This window comes from Mobula hypostoma, chromosome 1, assembly GCF_963921235.1.
Source record: "Mobula hypostoma chromosome 1, sMobHyp1.1, whole genome shotgun sequence".
In the NCBI taxonomy this organism is placed as follows: Eukaryota; Metazoa; Chordata; class Chondrichthyes; order Myliobatiformes; family Myliobatidae; genus Mobula; species Mobula hypostoma.
This window is the reverse complement of record NC_086097.1, coordinates 123,856,897-123,874,472: the sequence shown is the minus strand read 5'-3', so window position 1 is coordinate 123,874,472 and position 17,576 is coordinate 123,856,897. Positions and strand designations below refer to the sequence as shown.

The 17,576-nt window shown below is 39.8% G+C and overlaps 1 protein-coding gene across 1 annotated transcript in view; it reads left to right on the top strand.

Moving 5' to 3' along the window:
- Window positions 1-16,986, top strand: part of LOC134343468 (regulator of G-protein signaling 22-like) — a 121,224-nt gene extending 104,238 nt beyond the window's left edge. Inside the window, exons 24-27 of the mRNA XM_063042221.1 lie at window positions 2,785-2,805; window positions 5,564-5,657; window positions 6,306-6,381; window positions 16,896-16,986. Coding sequence (XP_062898291.1) covers window positions 2,785-2,805; window positions 5,564-5,657; window positions 6,306-6,381; window positions 16,896-16,986 — 282 coding nt within the window. The remainder of the gene's footprint in view (window positions 1-2,784; window positions 2,806-5,563; window positions 5,658-6,305; window positions 6,382-16,895) is intronic.
- Window positions 16,987-17,576: the final 590 nt, after the last annotated feature.

Below are 17,576 nucleotides of genomic sequence, written 5' to 3'. Positions count from 1 at the left end.
AATCAGCTGACTACATTAATGTAGCATTTTGCAAAGATCAGTTTGAAATGCACTAGTAGTTATATTGTTAAACACAGATTCCGTTTTATTTATCACAACAAGTTATTTCTTTTTAACAAGGTGATGATATCAGATGAAGAAGCATTGAACGTCAAAGGTGCTAGATCACCTGGACAGGTGCAGTACTTGGGGAAATATCTGAGCATTTGACAAAAATAGACCAGATGTAAGAGACAAAGCGGAACACCAATAGCAATAGTTTAGAGGTGAAGAACAGATGAGATCCAAGGGGAGCATCTCAGTCCTGAGAATTAAATGCTCATTAGAAGCTGTTGTAACTAATAATTTCTCATCATAATGCAAAGAACTGGAAATAATTATCTTTATTTATTTTAAAAACTCTGAAAATTTACAGACTTTAAGAGTTAGGTTGTCAAGTTTTCTAGTGCTTAAGTACTGAACTTAAAGGTTAAGTTGAAAATCGGTTATCATAAGGCATAGAGGCAGAATTAGGCCATTTGACCCATCGAATCTGTTCCATCATTCCATCATGACTGATTTATTATCCCTCTGAACCCCATTCTGTTGTCTTGTTCCCATAGCCTTTTATGCCCTTACTAATCAATTTATGCAAGGAGATGAAGATGTGAACTTTCATCTATTTCCTTATGTTGGTGAATGAGGCCATTTGGCCCATCATGCCAATGCTGGCTCTCAGAGTAACCCTATCAATCCCATCCCCCACTTTCGCCCTGTGGCACGTTCTTTCCTACACTCCAGTCAACTACTCCTTAATTCCACCAGCTGTACACAAAGGTCATATTTACCATAACCAATCAACCTATCAATATATCTTCAACTGGGTCATACCCCTCTCTGCTTTCCACTCAGATTGCTCTCTATGGAACACCCTTATCCATTCATCTGTCCCTGCTGATCTCTCTCCTGGCACTTATCCCTGCAAGCGGGACAAGTGCTACACCTCCCCCTACACCACCATTCAAGGCCACAAACAGCCCTTCCAGGTGAGGCGACACTTCACCTGTAAGTTTATTGTGGTAATCTACTGCATCCGGTGCTCCCAGTGCAGGCTCCTGTCCATCAGTAACACATGACATAAAGTGGAGGACTGCTTCATCGAGCACCTTCTCTCTGTCCAGAATTTCCTGGTAGCCACCCATTTCAATTCAGCGCCCCATTCCCAGTCTGAAATGTCAGTCCATGGGCTCCTCTTCTGCCACAATCAGGCCACTCTCCGATTGGAAGAGCAACAGCTCATATTCTGTCTGGGTAGCCTCCAACCTGATGGCAGGAATATCAATTTCTCCAGCTTCCAGTAATTTCTCCCCTTCCCCTTTCTTTCCTTTTCTATTCTCCAGTCTGGCTCCCCTCTTACCCCTGTCCGTCACTTCCCTCCTTCCCCTTCTCCTATACTCCATTCTCTTCTCCTATCAGATTCCTTTTTCTTCAGCCTTTTACCTCTTCCTCCTATCACCTCCCTGCTCCCTTGTTCATCCCCTCCCCCACCCTCCCTCACCTGGTCCACCTGTCAACTTGTAATCCTTTCTCTCCCCCACTTTCTTATTCTGGCTTCTTCTCCCTTCATTTCCTGTCCTGACGAAGAGTCTTGGCCTGAAACATCGACTGTTTATTCTCTTCTATAGATGCCCCTTGACCTGCTGAGTTCCTCCAGCATTTTGTGTGTGTTGCTCTGGATTTCTAGTACCTACAGAACCTCTTGTGCCCAGAATTCCTCTCTAGTGATCAAACATGGCTTGCCTTTTCCAGCAGTCAAGTGAAAATCAATTCAACTGGTCTGAATTTAAGATTTATACAAGCTTGATTCATTGTAAAAGTATTCAGAATTTTTAACTTAGCTCTTTGTAGTCTAAGTATGCTCTTCGTCTTACAATAGACCAATCACTTTAAAAAAATTCTCCTATGTAGGAAATCTCAAAACAAGTTGTATCTAAGTTTCTAAACATTGCATCCATGCAAAATAAAAATCACAAAAAAACATGAGTAAGTTCAAAGATTATTCTTAGAAATATCTGTGTGACAACATAATTACACTCAGAATGAAATGAGTTTTGCTTAGAGTCAGGTAAAATGGCAAGAACTCTCAAACAGCTTTGAAATTTTCTGCATCATTATGTGCCATGCCGTATGACGTGGGCGATCGTGGTCTATCCACGAATATGATTGTTCTTGGCAAATGTCCTGCAGAGTTGGTTTGCCATTGCCTTCTTCTGGGCAGTGACTTTTACAAGACAGGTGACCCCAATCATTATCAATACTCTTCAGAGATTGTCTACCTAGCGTCAGTGGTCACATAACCAGGACTTGTGATATGCATCATCTGCTCCCATGGCTTTACGTGACCCTGATCAGGGGGCTAAGCGGGTGCCTACATCTTGCCTAAGGGTGACCTGCAGACTAGCGGAGGGAAAGAGCACTTTACACCTCCTCTGGTAGAGATGTATTTCCACCCCACCACCTACTTTCTGCATATGAGTATTCTTTAACATGATTGGCTATTGAGCCAGCTTGATGACATCACAGCCACTGGGTGTATAAATCGCTCTGAAAAGCTGGCAGACATCAGCATGTTTTGGAAAAATGCAAGTTGTCACCTCAAAATTGTTGGCTCTTTCTAGGCATATTTCTTGAACCATACTGGGAGGCTTCTGAATCAAATTCTGGGCCAATAATCTCCAAGAAAATGCATGAACAGTTAAAAAAAATCAGTCACTGAACTACTTTTTCTTTAAATTTTCTCTACAGGTTGAAAGTCATGGCCAAAAGGTAAGAAGTTACAGAATAATATTCTTATTACCTGCGAAAACATGAGGAATTCTGCAGATGCTGGAAATTCAAGCAACACACATCAAAGTTGCTGGTGAACGCAGCAGGCCAGGCAGCATCTATAGGAAGAGGTACAGTCAACGTTTTGGGCCGAGACCCTTCCTCAGGACTAACTGAAAGAAGAGCTAGGAAGAGATTTGAAAGCGAGAGGGGGAGGGGGAGATAGCTCTTCTTTCAGTTAGTCCTGACGAAGGGTCTCAGTCCGAAACGTCGACTGTACCTCTTCCTAGAGATGCTGCCTGGCCTGCTGCGTTCACCAGCAACTTTGATGTGTTTTTCTTATTACCTGCTTGGTTTTCTGATAATATCTGGACCATGCATAATGGCCACCAGGTTTAGGAATAGGCATTTCCTTCATTCATCCTGATCCAGCATGGATAATTTCACTTACTTCAAATCTGAACTGATTCCACAAGCTATGGACTTAGTTTCAAGGATTCTCAACTCGTGTTCTCCGTATTATTTACTTATTTATTATTATTTGTATTTACAGTTTCTCTTCTTTAGCACATTGGTTCCTTGTTAGACTTTGTGTGCAGCTTTTCATTGATTCTATTGTATTTCTTTGTACTTCTGTGAGTGCCTGCAAGAAAACGAATCTCAGGGTAGTATACTGTGACATGTACATACTTCGATAGTAAATTTACTTTGAACTTTAGCCAATAGCATTTAAAATCCATCTTCCCACCTTGCTACTTGCAAGGACTTTATTCCATTCTCCCTGTTTCTCCAGCTGCTCTATATTCCCTCTGATGTTGTTACCTTCCACATTCATGCTTCTGAGATGCCTCAACTCTAGTTTCCCCTCCACTAGGTCACTTCATTATGTTTCTTTCTCTGTCAATGCTGCCTGGCTTGCTGAATATTTCCTCCATTCTACTTTTAATTCAGATTTTCAGCAAAAGACCAATATATGAAATATAAAGAATTTCCACTTAGTTGCTGGCGCCTGTTCCACCGTTCAACAAGATTATGGTTGGTCTTTTATTTCAAGGTCATTTTCCTGCACTAGCTCCATATCACTTGATTCAATTAGTGTTTAAAAATCTATCTATCTCTATCTTGAAGATACTTAGTGACTGAGCCTCCACTTTCCTCTTGTGTTGAGAATTCCCAAGATTCCTTACCTGGGTGAAGACATAATTTCTTGTCTCTGGCCTGATTTGCTGATGTCCTACCTTGAGACTGTGTCTTATGGTTCTAGACACACTGAGCCAGGGGCAGTCACTAGCTCTAACCTGACCCTGTCAAGTTCCTTAAAATCATTGCACGTATCAAGATCACCATTCGTTCTTCTAAACTCTTGGGAGCTTCAGCCAAGTACATTTCACCTGTTCTTAAATGACAAACATGCCATTCCACTAATTAATCAACATGAATCCTTTGCAAATGTTGCATTATGGCATGAGCATTGATTTCTCTAACTTCTGGTAATTTTTCCCACTCCCTTCCTCTCTTTTTCCATTCCGCATTCTGCCTCCCCTCTTACCCTTTCTCATCTCCATCACCTCCCTCAAGTGCCCCTCCTCCTTCATTTTCTTCCGCAGTTCACTCTCCTCTCCTGTCAGATTCCTTCTTCTCCAGCACTTTACCTTTTCCCATCTTCTCACTCCATCCTCCTCCCCCACCTATCCGCCCTCCCCCTCTCCTGGTCTCACCTATCATCTAGCTTGTGCTCCTCTCCCCCACTCCTCCCACCCCACCACCTTATTCTGGCTTCCACCCCTTCCTTTCCGGTCCTGATGAAGGGTCTTGGGCTAAAATGTCGACTCTTTATTTTTCTATACAGATGCTGTGTGACCTGCTGAGTTTCTCTGCCATTTTCTGTTTTTTTAATGCTTTGCTTCTCTAGTTTATATTTTACAGTTCCAGTGATTATTTTCTTGTTTTTTTTTGTTCTCCCTTTCCTCTGTCTTCACTTAGCTTCTTTATTTATCCACTCCAAACAGACCAACTGCAGTTAACAAGCCTTTATCACCCTTTTCCTACTGTGGCAATGAATTTCACAGATTCACCACCCTCTGGTGAAAGAAATTTCTCATTATTTCTGTTCTAAAAGGATGTCCTTTTATTCTGAGGCTGTGCCCTCTGGTCCTAGACTCTCTCATTATATCGGAAACATTCTCTCCATGTCCACTCTGTCAAGACCTTTCAATATTCAGGTTTTCAATGAGATCTCCCCCCACCCCCCATCCTTCTAAACTCCAGCGAATATACAAGCCCAATGCCATCAAACACTCCTCATACATTAACCCTTTCATTCCCACGAACCTCCTCTGGACATTCCCCAGGGCCACCACATCCTTCCTTAGATAAGGGGCCCAAAACTGCTCACAATACTCCAAGTGCAGTCTGACCAATGCCTTATAAAACCATGGCAATACATCCTTGCTTTTGTATTCTAGTCCTCTCAAAATGAATGCCAACATTGCATTTGCCTCCCTCACCACTGACTCAACCTGTATGTTAACCTTTAGGGAATCCTGCACAAGGACTCCCAAGTCCCTTTGTACATTTGATTTCTGAATTTTCTCCCCATTTAGAATATCGTCTATACCTTTATTCCTGCTACCATACACTTCCCTACACTATATTCCATCTGCCATATTTCATCAATAATGATGGTCATACGATAGAAAAGAAAGGTTGCTCCTTTAAAAGTAAGCCAATGTAAAATCTTTTACTTTATCCTCTACAGCTTTCCTGGTCCTTGTCCAAATACGTGGAGGCACTGGATAGGGAGAAGGCACTGATTTTAAGACAAGCGACTATGGAGCAAGGGACAATTGCAGGTAAACTTTTAAATTCAACAGTCTTGGGATTGAGAATTCTGCCTGTGCCCTGTATTAAATTTCTCAGTCTCTCAATCTCTTCCTTTCCTTTCCTCAATATATCAATACCCTCTCCCTCCCTCCCTCACCTGAAGTGGTATAGCATACTTAACTGGAAAATGCAACTTCAAAGCCCATCTCTAGACAGAAACGTTGCTGATAATCTTTTTCAATAGAGAGTAATGTTAAATATCATATTTGCTAATGGCCAAATACATCAGGTTACATATACTTGGCCTGCAATATTGCATCTTAATGCATATGACCATAAGACATAGGACAGAATCAGGCATTCCATCCATCTAGTCTGCACTACCATTCCACCATGGCTGATTTATTATCCATCTCAACCCCATTCGCCTGCCCTCTCCCCGTAACCTTTGATATCTTATTAATCAATCCCTTATCAATCTCCACTTTAAATATACCTAATGACTTGGTCTCCACAGCAGACTGTGGCAATGAAGTCCACAGATTCACCACCTTCTAACTAATGAAATTCCTCCTCATCTCTGTTCTAAAGGGACATCCTTCTATTCTGAGGCTGTGCTTTTTGGTCCTACTTTTCCCTACAAGTACTTTATAGTAAGTTAACTTTCTTTTTCACAGGCTCTTCAAAATACCATATGGCACCAAACAACTTAAGTGAATCATCTAAATATTCAAAACTGTTTTATTACAACAAGTGAGTCCAAAGTGAACTTGCCCGGTATTGAGTATTGCAAACCAGATTTTGGATGGCATGCACAGGAATTTGTTGAGATGGAAAAAAACACCTTTGGCCATTCACCTTCATTCTTAGAAGGAAGGAATGGAATTCATGCCATCGGAACAGATTTTGAATCTCAAAATCATAAGCACAAAAGTTTCTGCAGATGCTAAAAATCCAGAGTAACAAACATAAAATGCTGGAGGACCTCAGCAGGTCAGACAGTAACTATGGAGAGGAACAATTCAGGCTGAGATCTTTCATATCAGGCCCCGATGAATGGTTTTGACCCGAAACACTGATTATTTATTCCCCTCCATAGATGCTAGAACCTGCTGAGTTCCTCCAGCATTTTGGGCATGTTATTCTGAATGTCAAAGCCATCCCTGAGACCTTTCATATCAGGTCCTGATGAAGGGTCTCGGCTCAATGTTAAACATTTATTCCCTTCCATAGATGCTGCCTGACGTGCAGAGTTCCTCCAGCCTTTTGTTTGTGCTACTCTGAATATCAAAGTTGTCTCTTTGAAGAATGCAGAAAGAGTAGACTTTGCAATATGTATTAAACTGCAGTAACGAGGCTTTTTCCAGTAATTATTTGATATATTCTGAAATATCTTACATTTCAGTATAGACATAGAATCTCTTGTTAACTGACATGGATGTATGTGCTAGATTAGATGGCTATTGTAAGGGAATTCTGACTCCTGCTACAAATGTAATATTGCCTCAAACTTTAATGGCTCCTCAGGCCCAAAATGTTGTAGCTCTAGAAAACCCTGGTTAGACCACACTTGGAGTATTGTGTTCAGTTCAGTTTAGAAAGGATGTAGAAGCCTTAGAGAGACTGCAGAGGAGATTCACCAGGATGCCTCCTGGATTACACAGCATGTTTTATGACGATAGATTAAGTGAGCTATGGCATTTCTCAGACAACACAAGAGACTCTACAGGTGCTGTAAGTCCAGAGTAACATACACAAAAAGGTGGAATAACTCAGCAGTTCAGACAGCATCTATGGAGATGAATAAACTGTCAACGTGTCAGGCCAAGACCCTAAATCAGGATCCTTCATCAGAGTCTGAGGCCCAAAATATCAGCTGTTTACTCCTCTACATAGATACTACCTGACATTGCTGAGTTCCTCCAGCATTTTACGCATGTTACCCAGGGCTTTTCACTTTGGAGTGAAGGATGATGAGAGGTGACTTGATAGAGGGGTTGAAGATACTAAAAGGCATAAATCGAGTAGACAGCCAGAGACCTATTCCCGAGGCAGAAATGTCAAATACCATTAGGTGGGGGAGGGCATAGTCTTAAAGTGATTGGATGAAAGTAGGGGGTTGATTTAGAGATAAAGTGTTTTTACACAGAGAATGGTGCGTGCCAGGGATGTGGTAGAAGCAGATGCATTAGGGACAGTTAAGGGGCTCATCGATAAGCACATTGGTGAAAGGAAAATAAAGTGTTAAGTGAGAGGGAAGGTTAGATTTAATTCTAGAGTAGGTTAATAGATCAGCACAACATCGAGAGCTGAAGAGCCTGTAATGTGCTGGAATGTTCTATGTTTGAAAATCAAGGAAAACATTCAGGAATCAGGAATTAAGTCGGATTCAGGGATTGACATGGCCAGCATTCATGGGCTGCAATGGGGCCTGTGCTGTAGTCAGGGGTTGTGTTGGTTAGGAGAGGTTGTGAAATGGTGAAGGAAGATTTGAGTTGCTCCTGTGGTAAGGTGACTATGGGGAAGTGGTGGCCGGGGGTGGGGGCGGGGGGGGGCGGAAAATAAAGACCAGGCCAGTGTAAGGGTATTAGGATTGGCGGAAGGTATTTTATCATAGTGGGAGGTGATGGGTGTGGGAGAACAATGATACTCATTTCTGTATTTTGGTCTCATGGTTGGTTGTGAAAGACTTACGAGTAAAGAACTATCAGTCTTGGTGGCTGGAAGAAACAATGTAGGACTGCTCTTCGCCTCCATCCCATCTACCACTGGAGAAGCAACCTTGTTTTTCCCAGCTCCCTCCTGTCCTTAATGGCTGGTTACGGACCTTACCGCCTGGTATAAGGAATTAATTGTCCTTGAGATTTTTCTGAGGGACTTCCGGTAGCGCTCATGGAGTGAAGTCGCGTTCTTGACTCGCTCCATTACCTCTGAGTTTTTTTTCTCTATGGTCAGCTATACTTTAATTAACCATTAAGGCATCAATTTTTACAATACTTTGAATTAAACTGAATTCTCTGACAATTGGATGATACTTAGATCTGCTATGTCTAAGAACGGGAAAGACGGCAAGGATGGTAAACCTCCGGTTAAACCGAAAGCTACGGATCTCCCTCCGACTGAATCACCGGTGACTTTGAAAGCGATATCGGAGTTAATTCAGAGGGAAATTTCAACCTCTGTTAGGGAGATGATTCGTACGGAAATTGCAGGCTTTGTTAAAGACCTGATTCATACGGAAATCTCAACTAATTTCCAGAAAATTGCCGATTTAATTGATAAGATGCAAACATGTATTGCGGAACATCAGTCGGCTATATCTGATCTTCAAAAATTCGCGCAACAAAGTGAGCTTAAGATGGGGAAAATCGAAGAAACAATTAATGTAATGAAGAAGAAACTGGACTTTTTGACTTTTAAAAACTCTGACTTGGAATCTAGAATGCGACGGCAGAATTTACGAATGATCGGCGTGAGGGAAGCCGTTGAAGCTAACAACCCATTCCTACTGTATTTCCTGACCAACCACCGCTACTGGATCGTGTTCACAGAATCCCATCATACTCGTCTAGGTTAGATAGACCTAGGCATGTTATCTTACGTTTTCATTACTTTCAAGACAAGGAGAGACTGTTTCGATTCGCTCGATCTAAAGGTTTCATTGATTTTTCGGATCTTAAGTTCCGATTCGTGGAAGATTTCAGTAAACCAATCTGGGACCAACGGGTCCGTTACAGATCCGTGATGTCGGAATTCTATAAGATGGATTTAAGACCAGCGCTGCTGTACCCTGCACGTCTAAGGATTCGCATGTCAGATGGAGCCCTTCGTTTTTTTGATTTTCCATCGGATGCCCAGAGTTATCTGGATCAACTTTCATCTCCAACATCTTAATTGCCTTCTTTTTAATTTTCTCCGTTGATCGGAGGCTGTGAATTGGTTGGTTTTAACTTTTCTGTGCCCTATTTGGGCAGAAAAGTTTACTTTCGATTTCTTAATATGGCTGCTAAACTTTCTTTTTAACTGCGTCATTTCTTTCTTTTCCCAGGGGATTCTGGGTGGTTACTTCCCTTTTGTCATCTTACGTATTTCCTGTGCGGCCTTAAATTTTGTAGTTTTTGTTTAAATTTTATTCTGTTTTGCTTTTTATAATCACTTTATGTTAATAATCCTATTTTTTTTTGTTGCTGTGTCTATTCATGAGTTTGAGGTTTATTGTGGTTTTTTTTTTAATATATATTTTCCGGCTTTTGTTCTGTTCTGTGTGTATTCTAATTGAGCTAACTTTTTTTTTACTTATTTTTTTACTGTTTTACAATTAGCTGATCCTTTTCATATTTATACCTTTTTTTTAGGGAGCGTATACCGGAAGTCATGGGGGTAGTTTTAGCGCTTGCTTCTTTCTGGCGGGTCTGCTTTAGATTTTGCCTTGGGGTCTTGGGCTGGGGGGTGGCGGGAGGGGCTTCACGTTTTAGTTTGTTTTTCTTTGGGCTATATACATTATTGAAGTTCTGGTTGCGTCCTTTTCCCTGGTATCTTTTGTATGTTCTGTTTCCTCTCCGGGTTTGTGGGTCGCGCCTATTGTCAATCCTCCTTGTTGTGGGTTGACTTTAGGATTTATGGAGTCTATTATTAATTTTGTCTCCTGGAATACTAATGGTCTTAATCATCCTATTAAAAGAAAAACAGTTTTTAAAGTGTTCCGGAGACTTAAAGCACAAATTTTATTTTTACAAGAGACCCATGTACGGAGGGGGGACAGACTACGTTTTTTCAAATTCTGGAAGGGACAACAATTTCATTCGAACTCCAATGCTAAGATTCGAGGCGTCTCTATTTTTATAGATTCCTCAGTTACTTTTATACAACAGGATATTATCTCTGATCCGAATGGTAGATTTTTATTGGTTAGTGGTTTACTATTTAATAAATAAGTAGTTTTGGTTAATGTTTATGCTCCTAATATGGATTGTCCGGAATTTTATAAATCATTGTTTGATCAGTTTCCGAATTTGAACGAGTTTTCATTGATTTGGGGCGGAGATCTTAATACCTGTTTATCTCCAGCTTTGGACCGTTCGGCTCCTTTACGGACTTTACCTAATAAATCTGCAAATTTGATTAATTTTTTCCTTTCTGATTCTGGGTCGACGGACATTTGGCGTTTTCTGCATCCTCAGGAAAAAGATTTTTCCTTTTTTTCACATGTTCATCATTCCTATTCAAGAATTGATTATTTTTTTATTGATTCTCGTCTCATTCCTTCAGTGATTAAATGTGATTATGATTCTATAACCATTTCGGATCATGCTCCACTTAAGCTTTCTATTAAAATTATGGCCAATATACCAAACAATAGACAATGGCGTTTTAATTCGCTGTTGCTTCAGGACTCGGACTTTGTTAATTTTATGAATGAACAGATTGAGCTTTTTTTTACAATTAACCATACAGAAGATATTTCGGTTAACACTCTTTGGGACACTTTTAAAGCCTATATTCGGGGTCAGATTATTTCGTATTCCGTTGCTTTGAGGAAGAAACAGAAGCAGGAGGAGATGGCAATTGTGGACAAGATTAAAGAAATTGATAAGAAATATGTTATGGCTCCTTCTGAGGAGCTATACAAACAAAGAACTGAACTTCAAATGGAACACAGTTTACTACTCTCGTCCTCGATTGTAAACCAATTAAAGAAAACAAGAAGTGATTTTTATGTTCACAGTGATAAAATTGGCAAGCTGCTGGCTAATCAATTGAAATCTAATTATGTTAAATCTCAAATCAATCAGATTTATAACCAAGATGATCGATTGATATTGAATCATGTGGGGATTAATCAAACCTTTTGTGATTTTTATTCTTCTTTATATCAATCAGAGTCTCCTCGAGATTCTAAATATATGAATGATTTTTTAGATAAGTTAGACTTTCCTCAGATTTCACAGGATATGTCTTCTTTATTAGATACTTCCATTACAATGGATGAGATTAAGAATGTTATTTTTTCTATGAATCTGGGGAAAGCTCCTGGCCCTGATGGGTTTACCGTTGAATTTTATAAATGTTTTGCTTCTTTATTGATTCCTTGGCTCTATAAGGTTTTTGAGGCTTCTTTGAAACTTGGTAAACTTCCGGAATCTTTTAATAGAGCATCAATTTCTTTAATACTAAAGAAGGATAAAGACCCTGCTCAATGTGCATCTTATAGACCAATATCTTTATTAAATGTTGATTCTAAAGTTTTTTCTAAGTTATTAGCAAATAGACTAGAAAAAGTACTTCCTTCTATTATTTCGGAAGACCAAACGGGTTTTATTAAAGGTCGTTACTCTTTTTATAATATTCGTACATTGTTAAATATCGTTTATACTCCCTCACAAAATGTTCCTGAGTGTGTTATTTCTTTAGATGCCGAGAAAGCTTTTGATAGAGTAGAATGGCCTTATTTATTTAAGGTGCTTGAAATGTTTAATTTTAGCTTGAAATTTATATCCTGGATTAAACTGTTATATCACTCCCCTGTAGCCTCGGTTCGTACTAACTCTTTAAACTCACCTTTTTTTCCTCTCTTTCGTGGTACTCGACAAGGCTGTCCTCTTAGTCCCCTATTATTTGATATTGCATTAGAACCTCTTGCAATTGCTATTCGAGAATCTTCAAATATTACTGGGATAACTCGGGGATTAAAGTCCCATAAATTATCACTCTATGCTGATGATTTACTTTTATATATTTCTAATCCTGAGAGATCTATTCCTGTTGTTTTAGAGTTATTAGCACAATTTGGTCTTTTCTCAGGTTATAAATTAAATCTTAGTAAGAGTGAACTTTTTCCGATTAATAAACATCTTCCCTTATATTATAAATTTCCATTTAAATTGATTAATAATTACCTTTCATATCTTGGGATTAAAATTACTTGTAAACATAAAGATTTATTTAAGACTAACTTTTTATCATTAATAGACCATATTACTCAACTTTCATCTAAATGGTTTCCCTTATATTTAACTTTGATTGGTCGTATTAATGCAGTTAAGATGTTTTTTTTGCCAAAATTTTTATATGTGTTTCAGGCATTACCAATTTTCGTTCCTAAATCTTTTTTTGATAAAGTCGACTCTAAAATTTCTTCATTTATTTGGCAGAATAAGAATCCGAGACTGGGTAAAATACATTTACAGAAAGCTAAGAGAGATGGAGGTTTAGCATTATCTAACTTTAGATTTTATTATTGGGCTATTAATATTCGACATATGAAATTTTGGTTACTTGACCGGGATATACTATCTATTCCTAAATGGGTAGCATTGGAATTACAATCTGTTCAGGGTTATACACTTGGTTCTATTTTAGGTTCATCTCTTCCTTTTGATTCGAAACGCCTTAAGCAGGTCTCTAACCCGATCGTTAAATATGCTTTGCGTATTTGGTTTCAATTCAGAAAATTTTTTGATCTTAATCAATTCGGGTTAGCGATTCCTATTTTAGGTAACATATTTTTTCCTCCCTCTTTTACGGATCGCGCTTTTCAAACTTGGAAGACTAAGGGTATTTTACGGTTTTTGGATTTATTTTTAGATGGTTCCCTTATGTCTTTTGAACAATTATCTAATAAATATAACTTATCAAGAATACATTTTTTTAGATATTTACAAGTTAGAAATTTCCTAAGTACTATACTTTCTTCCTTTCCAATGCTTCCTCCTATATATATTTTAGATTCGATAATTAACCTTAATCCATGTCAGAAAGGTGCATCGGCTATGATTTATAATATTATTATGAAACTTAGGAAAGCTCCATTTGATAAGATTAGGGTAGATTGGGAACAGGAATTGGGGCTTACCATTTCTGTGGATGATTGGGGGCAGATTTTACAATTAGTTAATACTTCCTCTATTTGTGCTAAACATTCCCTAATTCAATTTAAAGTGGTGCATAGAGCACATATGTCCAAAGATAAGTTAGCGCGTTTTTACTCGCATATTAATCCTTTCTGTGATAGATGTTCGGGGCAGATAGCCTCTTTAACTCATATGTTTTGGTCTTGCCCTACTTTGGAAACTTTTTGGAGAGATATTTTCAATATTATTTCTAAGGTATTAAATATAGATATCTCTCCTCACCCTATTACTGCTATCTTTGGACTACCTAAAATTTCTAGTAATCTTTCCCCTTCAGCCCGTAGAATGATTGCACTTCTTACTTTAATGGCGAAAAGATGTATTTTACAACATTGGAAAGAGCTTAATGCTCCAACTACCTTTTTTTGGTTTTCTCAGACGATTTTATGTTTGAATCTGGAGAAAATTAGAAGTAACCTTTATGATTCTTCATTTAAATTTGAACAGATTTGGGGACCTTTTATTCGATATTTTCATTTAATGTAATATTTACCCTTCTTGTTTTTTTTCACTGTTTTAATGGAGGTCGGGATTGAGGACGTGATTTTAAGTTTAACTCTGTTTGGTTTCAAGTTAGCCCATTGCTTTGCTTTGCTTTTAGTTAGTTGCACGGTGGGTTTTTTTTTTGGGTTTTTTTTTTCTTTTTTTCCATTGATATATATAAAATCTAGTATACTATTATGTTATCTTGGTTTCTTATGCTTAAATTACATTGTTTGTAGTATTTTCTTTTTGGTATTGTTATCTTTTGGAATTTTATTATACTTTAACATTGTATTAATGTTTATATGGCTTACCTTTTTTGTATACTTACTCAATAAAAAGATTTAAAAAGAAAGAAAAAAAGAAAGAGATTTTTCTTAATTGGAAATTGTATGTTAAACTGCTGATAAATTGAGGGTCTGATGCATATTTAATGGCTTTTCAGTATCCAAATGAAGGTAGAATTCTTTTATTGCAAAAGGGTATTACGCACAATATTTATTTAGAGACACAGCACAATAACACGTCCTTCTGACCTAACGAGCTCAGGCCACCCATGTGACCAATTAACCTACTAACACGTTTTGGGAGGGAACCGGAGCACCCAGAGGAAACCCACAGTCACAGGGAGAATGCACAAACTCCTTATGGACAGCAGTGGGAAGCGAACCCAGGTTGCTGTGGCTGTAGTAACATTTGCCTAATGTGCCAAATTGGCTTTCAGAGCAGCTGGGCACGAGGCTTGTTCTTCCACTTGCATCACTGCTGCTTCTGTTCAGTGGGGGGGGGGGGGAGAAATACGGAAATTGGGAGAAGCGTGTGCTTGGCCAGAGAGAGAAGGAGGAAGCAATCATCGTAAGGTGGGGTATCATGGAGGCAGTGTGTCGGGGAATTCCACTGCGTCAGAGTAAGGTTGCTAACATAATCGTTATGGACAACTCTTTAGACACCCGTGGCTCAGTAGGATGTTAGGAGCAGTTAACTACTACAAATCTTAACAGAGGTCTGTTTGTAGGAGAACCCTTATGTCCGACATCATGGCTGTGGACCTGACCATCTTATATCAGTACGGTGCAGTACCTGGTTCGATTTTGCCGGGGTCTGTGCGTTCTCCCCATGTTCCTGTTGGTTTCCTCCAGGTGCTCTGGTTTCCTCCTACGTCCCAAGGATGCATGGGTTCGTGGGCTAATGGTCACATGACTGTAAATGGGTGGTGCAGTCTCGTTGGGCCGGAAGGGCCTGTTACCGTGCTGTATCTCTAAATAAAGAAAATCACACTGAAACTTGGAAACACTGTCCACAGGCCACGTGTGCAATAGGCTAGCATAAATGTCTTCAAAGCACACACTTCCTCTGTGCACGATGCATTAAATAAAATAAATGTAGCCTTTCCAAGAGCCACACACTACAAAATTGTAGAACAGTGACAAAAGAAAAAATTCCATGCTGTTATATCTGTGGGAACTATGTCATAGGCACCTTATATACAGATTATATGTGGCCTCCCATACATAAGGGTATCAATGGTTACGGGGAGAAGGCAGGAGAATGGGGTTGGGAGAAAATAAATCAGCCATGATGGAATGGCAGAGCAGGTCCGATGGCCTAATTCTCCTTCTAAATCTTATGGTTTTATGGTCTTAAAATGTGAGTTGCTTTAGTCCTGGGACACTACCTACCAAGGCAGCTGTAGTTGAAGACTAGAGAGTGCCCCACTGCTAATTTTAGGCCATTGTCACTTTGTTCATGTCAATTCAGATCTTTTCATGGCAGTATATTCTCTAATATACTATGTGCAGCATCATCAGTTGTCTAATAGCAGCTTCTGAATTATTCTAGAAAATAAAGTTGTAGTTTTTTCAGTTGATTAATTACAGGCTACACGTCAACCCACTGGAACAGGCTTGTCACAAGCAAGAGAAAATCTGCAGATGCTGGAACTTTGAGCAACACACACAAAATGCTGGAGGAACTCAGCAGGCCAGGCAGCATCTATGGAAAAGTGTACAGTGGGCATTTCGGGCCAAAGCGCCCACTGTACTCTTTTCCATAGATGCTGCCTGGCCTGTTGAGCTCCTTCAGCATTTTGTGTATGTTGTGTTGGAACAGTCTTGTGATTGGCTGGGGTAAAAACAGTGTGGGGTGGGGTATCATTGACACGTTAACAGACATGATTGTGGTCAGTGGATGCCAATGTCAATATCAAGTAGTGAAAGTTGAGGTAACTGTAACCTTTTCTATTGCAGGAAACTAAACCCATCTACAGCTGGCTAACTACTGAAAATAAACTTAACCAGACTTGATAGAAGAGATATCCTCCAAGTTGGAACTTCCTTTTCAATTTCTTAAATTACAGTAATCTCTTCAAATCCTTATTTATTTGCTTACTTATTTCCAGTAGGTAATTTCCTATTTAAAACAATCAACAGTGAGGAACAGCCACAGAATGATTTGGATGTGTTATACCCATTTTTACAGTGCAGAAGAGTTCCAGGTTTTAGCATTAAGAAGCTAATCCACATAGGGATTAGTAGTGGCAAAGGGAACATCCTCGACAACATCTAGTGGCTTTGATTTCACTTAGCCCATTTAGATTCAGATTTATTTATCACACGTACATTGATACATACAGTGAAATGTGTTGTTTATGTTAATAACTTCCACACCTAAGGATGTGCTGGAGGCAGCCCACAAGTGTCGCCACACAGTCCGGTGCCAACAAAGCATGCCCGCAATGCTTGGCAGAACAACAACGAACACAACAAGATAGACTATACAAGCAACAACAGCAAAACAAGCCCCGTTCCTTCCTCACACCTACCCACCCGCACACACGTAGAGTTCTCTAACTCCAGAATTGATCATCTTCTTCAGCTTCCAGCCTCCAGCCCCCAGTGGACGTGTGGATTCGCAGACACTGGACCTTCGACTTCCCCAGCTGACTCGCAGGAATTCGCACACTTAGGGCTCTGGCCATTGGGCCTCAACTTCTGCATTCCAATTGACCTCCAGGCTCGATATGGACGTCTGATTAACCATCACGCTTTGATCTTCAGTATCAACTCATAGGGCATCAGATCTGCAGTCATCAAGTCCATTAGGGTTCGGTACCTTTGGACTGTAGTTATCCCCATATGCATCAGTACCTCTGCACCTGTAGTTCTCTCCCTCTATATCAGTAACTCTGGACCTGTAGTTCCCTCCCTCTACGTCAGTAACTCTGTACCTGTAGTTCCCCCTCTCTCTATGTCAGTAACTCTGCACCTGTAGTTCCCTCCCTCTACGTCAGTAACTCTGTACCTGTAGTTCTCTCCCTGTACATCAATAACTCTGTACCTGTAGTTCCCTCCCTCTACATCAGTAACTCTGTACCTGTAGTTCTCTCCCTCTACGTCAGTAACTCTACCTGTAGTTCTCTCCCTCTACGTCAGTAACTCTGTACCTGTAGTTCTCTCCCTCCACGTCAGTAACCCTGTACCTGTAGTTCTCTCCCTCCACGTCAGTAACTCTGTACCTGTAGTTCTCTCCCTCCACGTCAGTAACTCTGTACCTGTA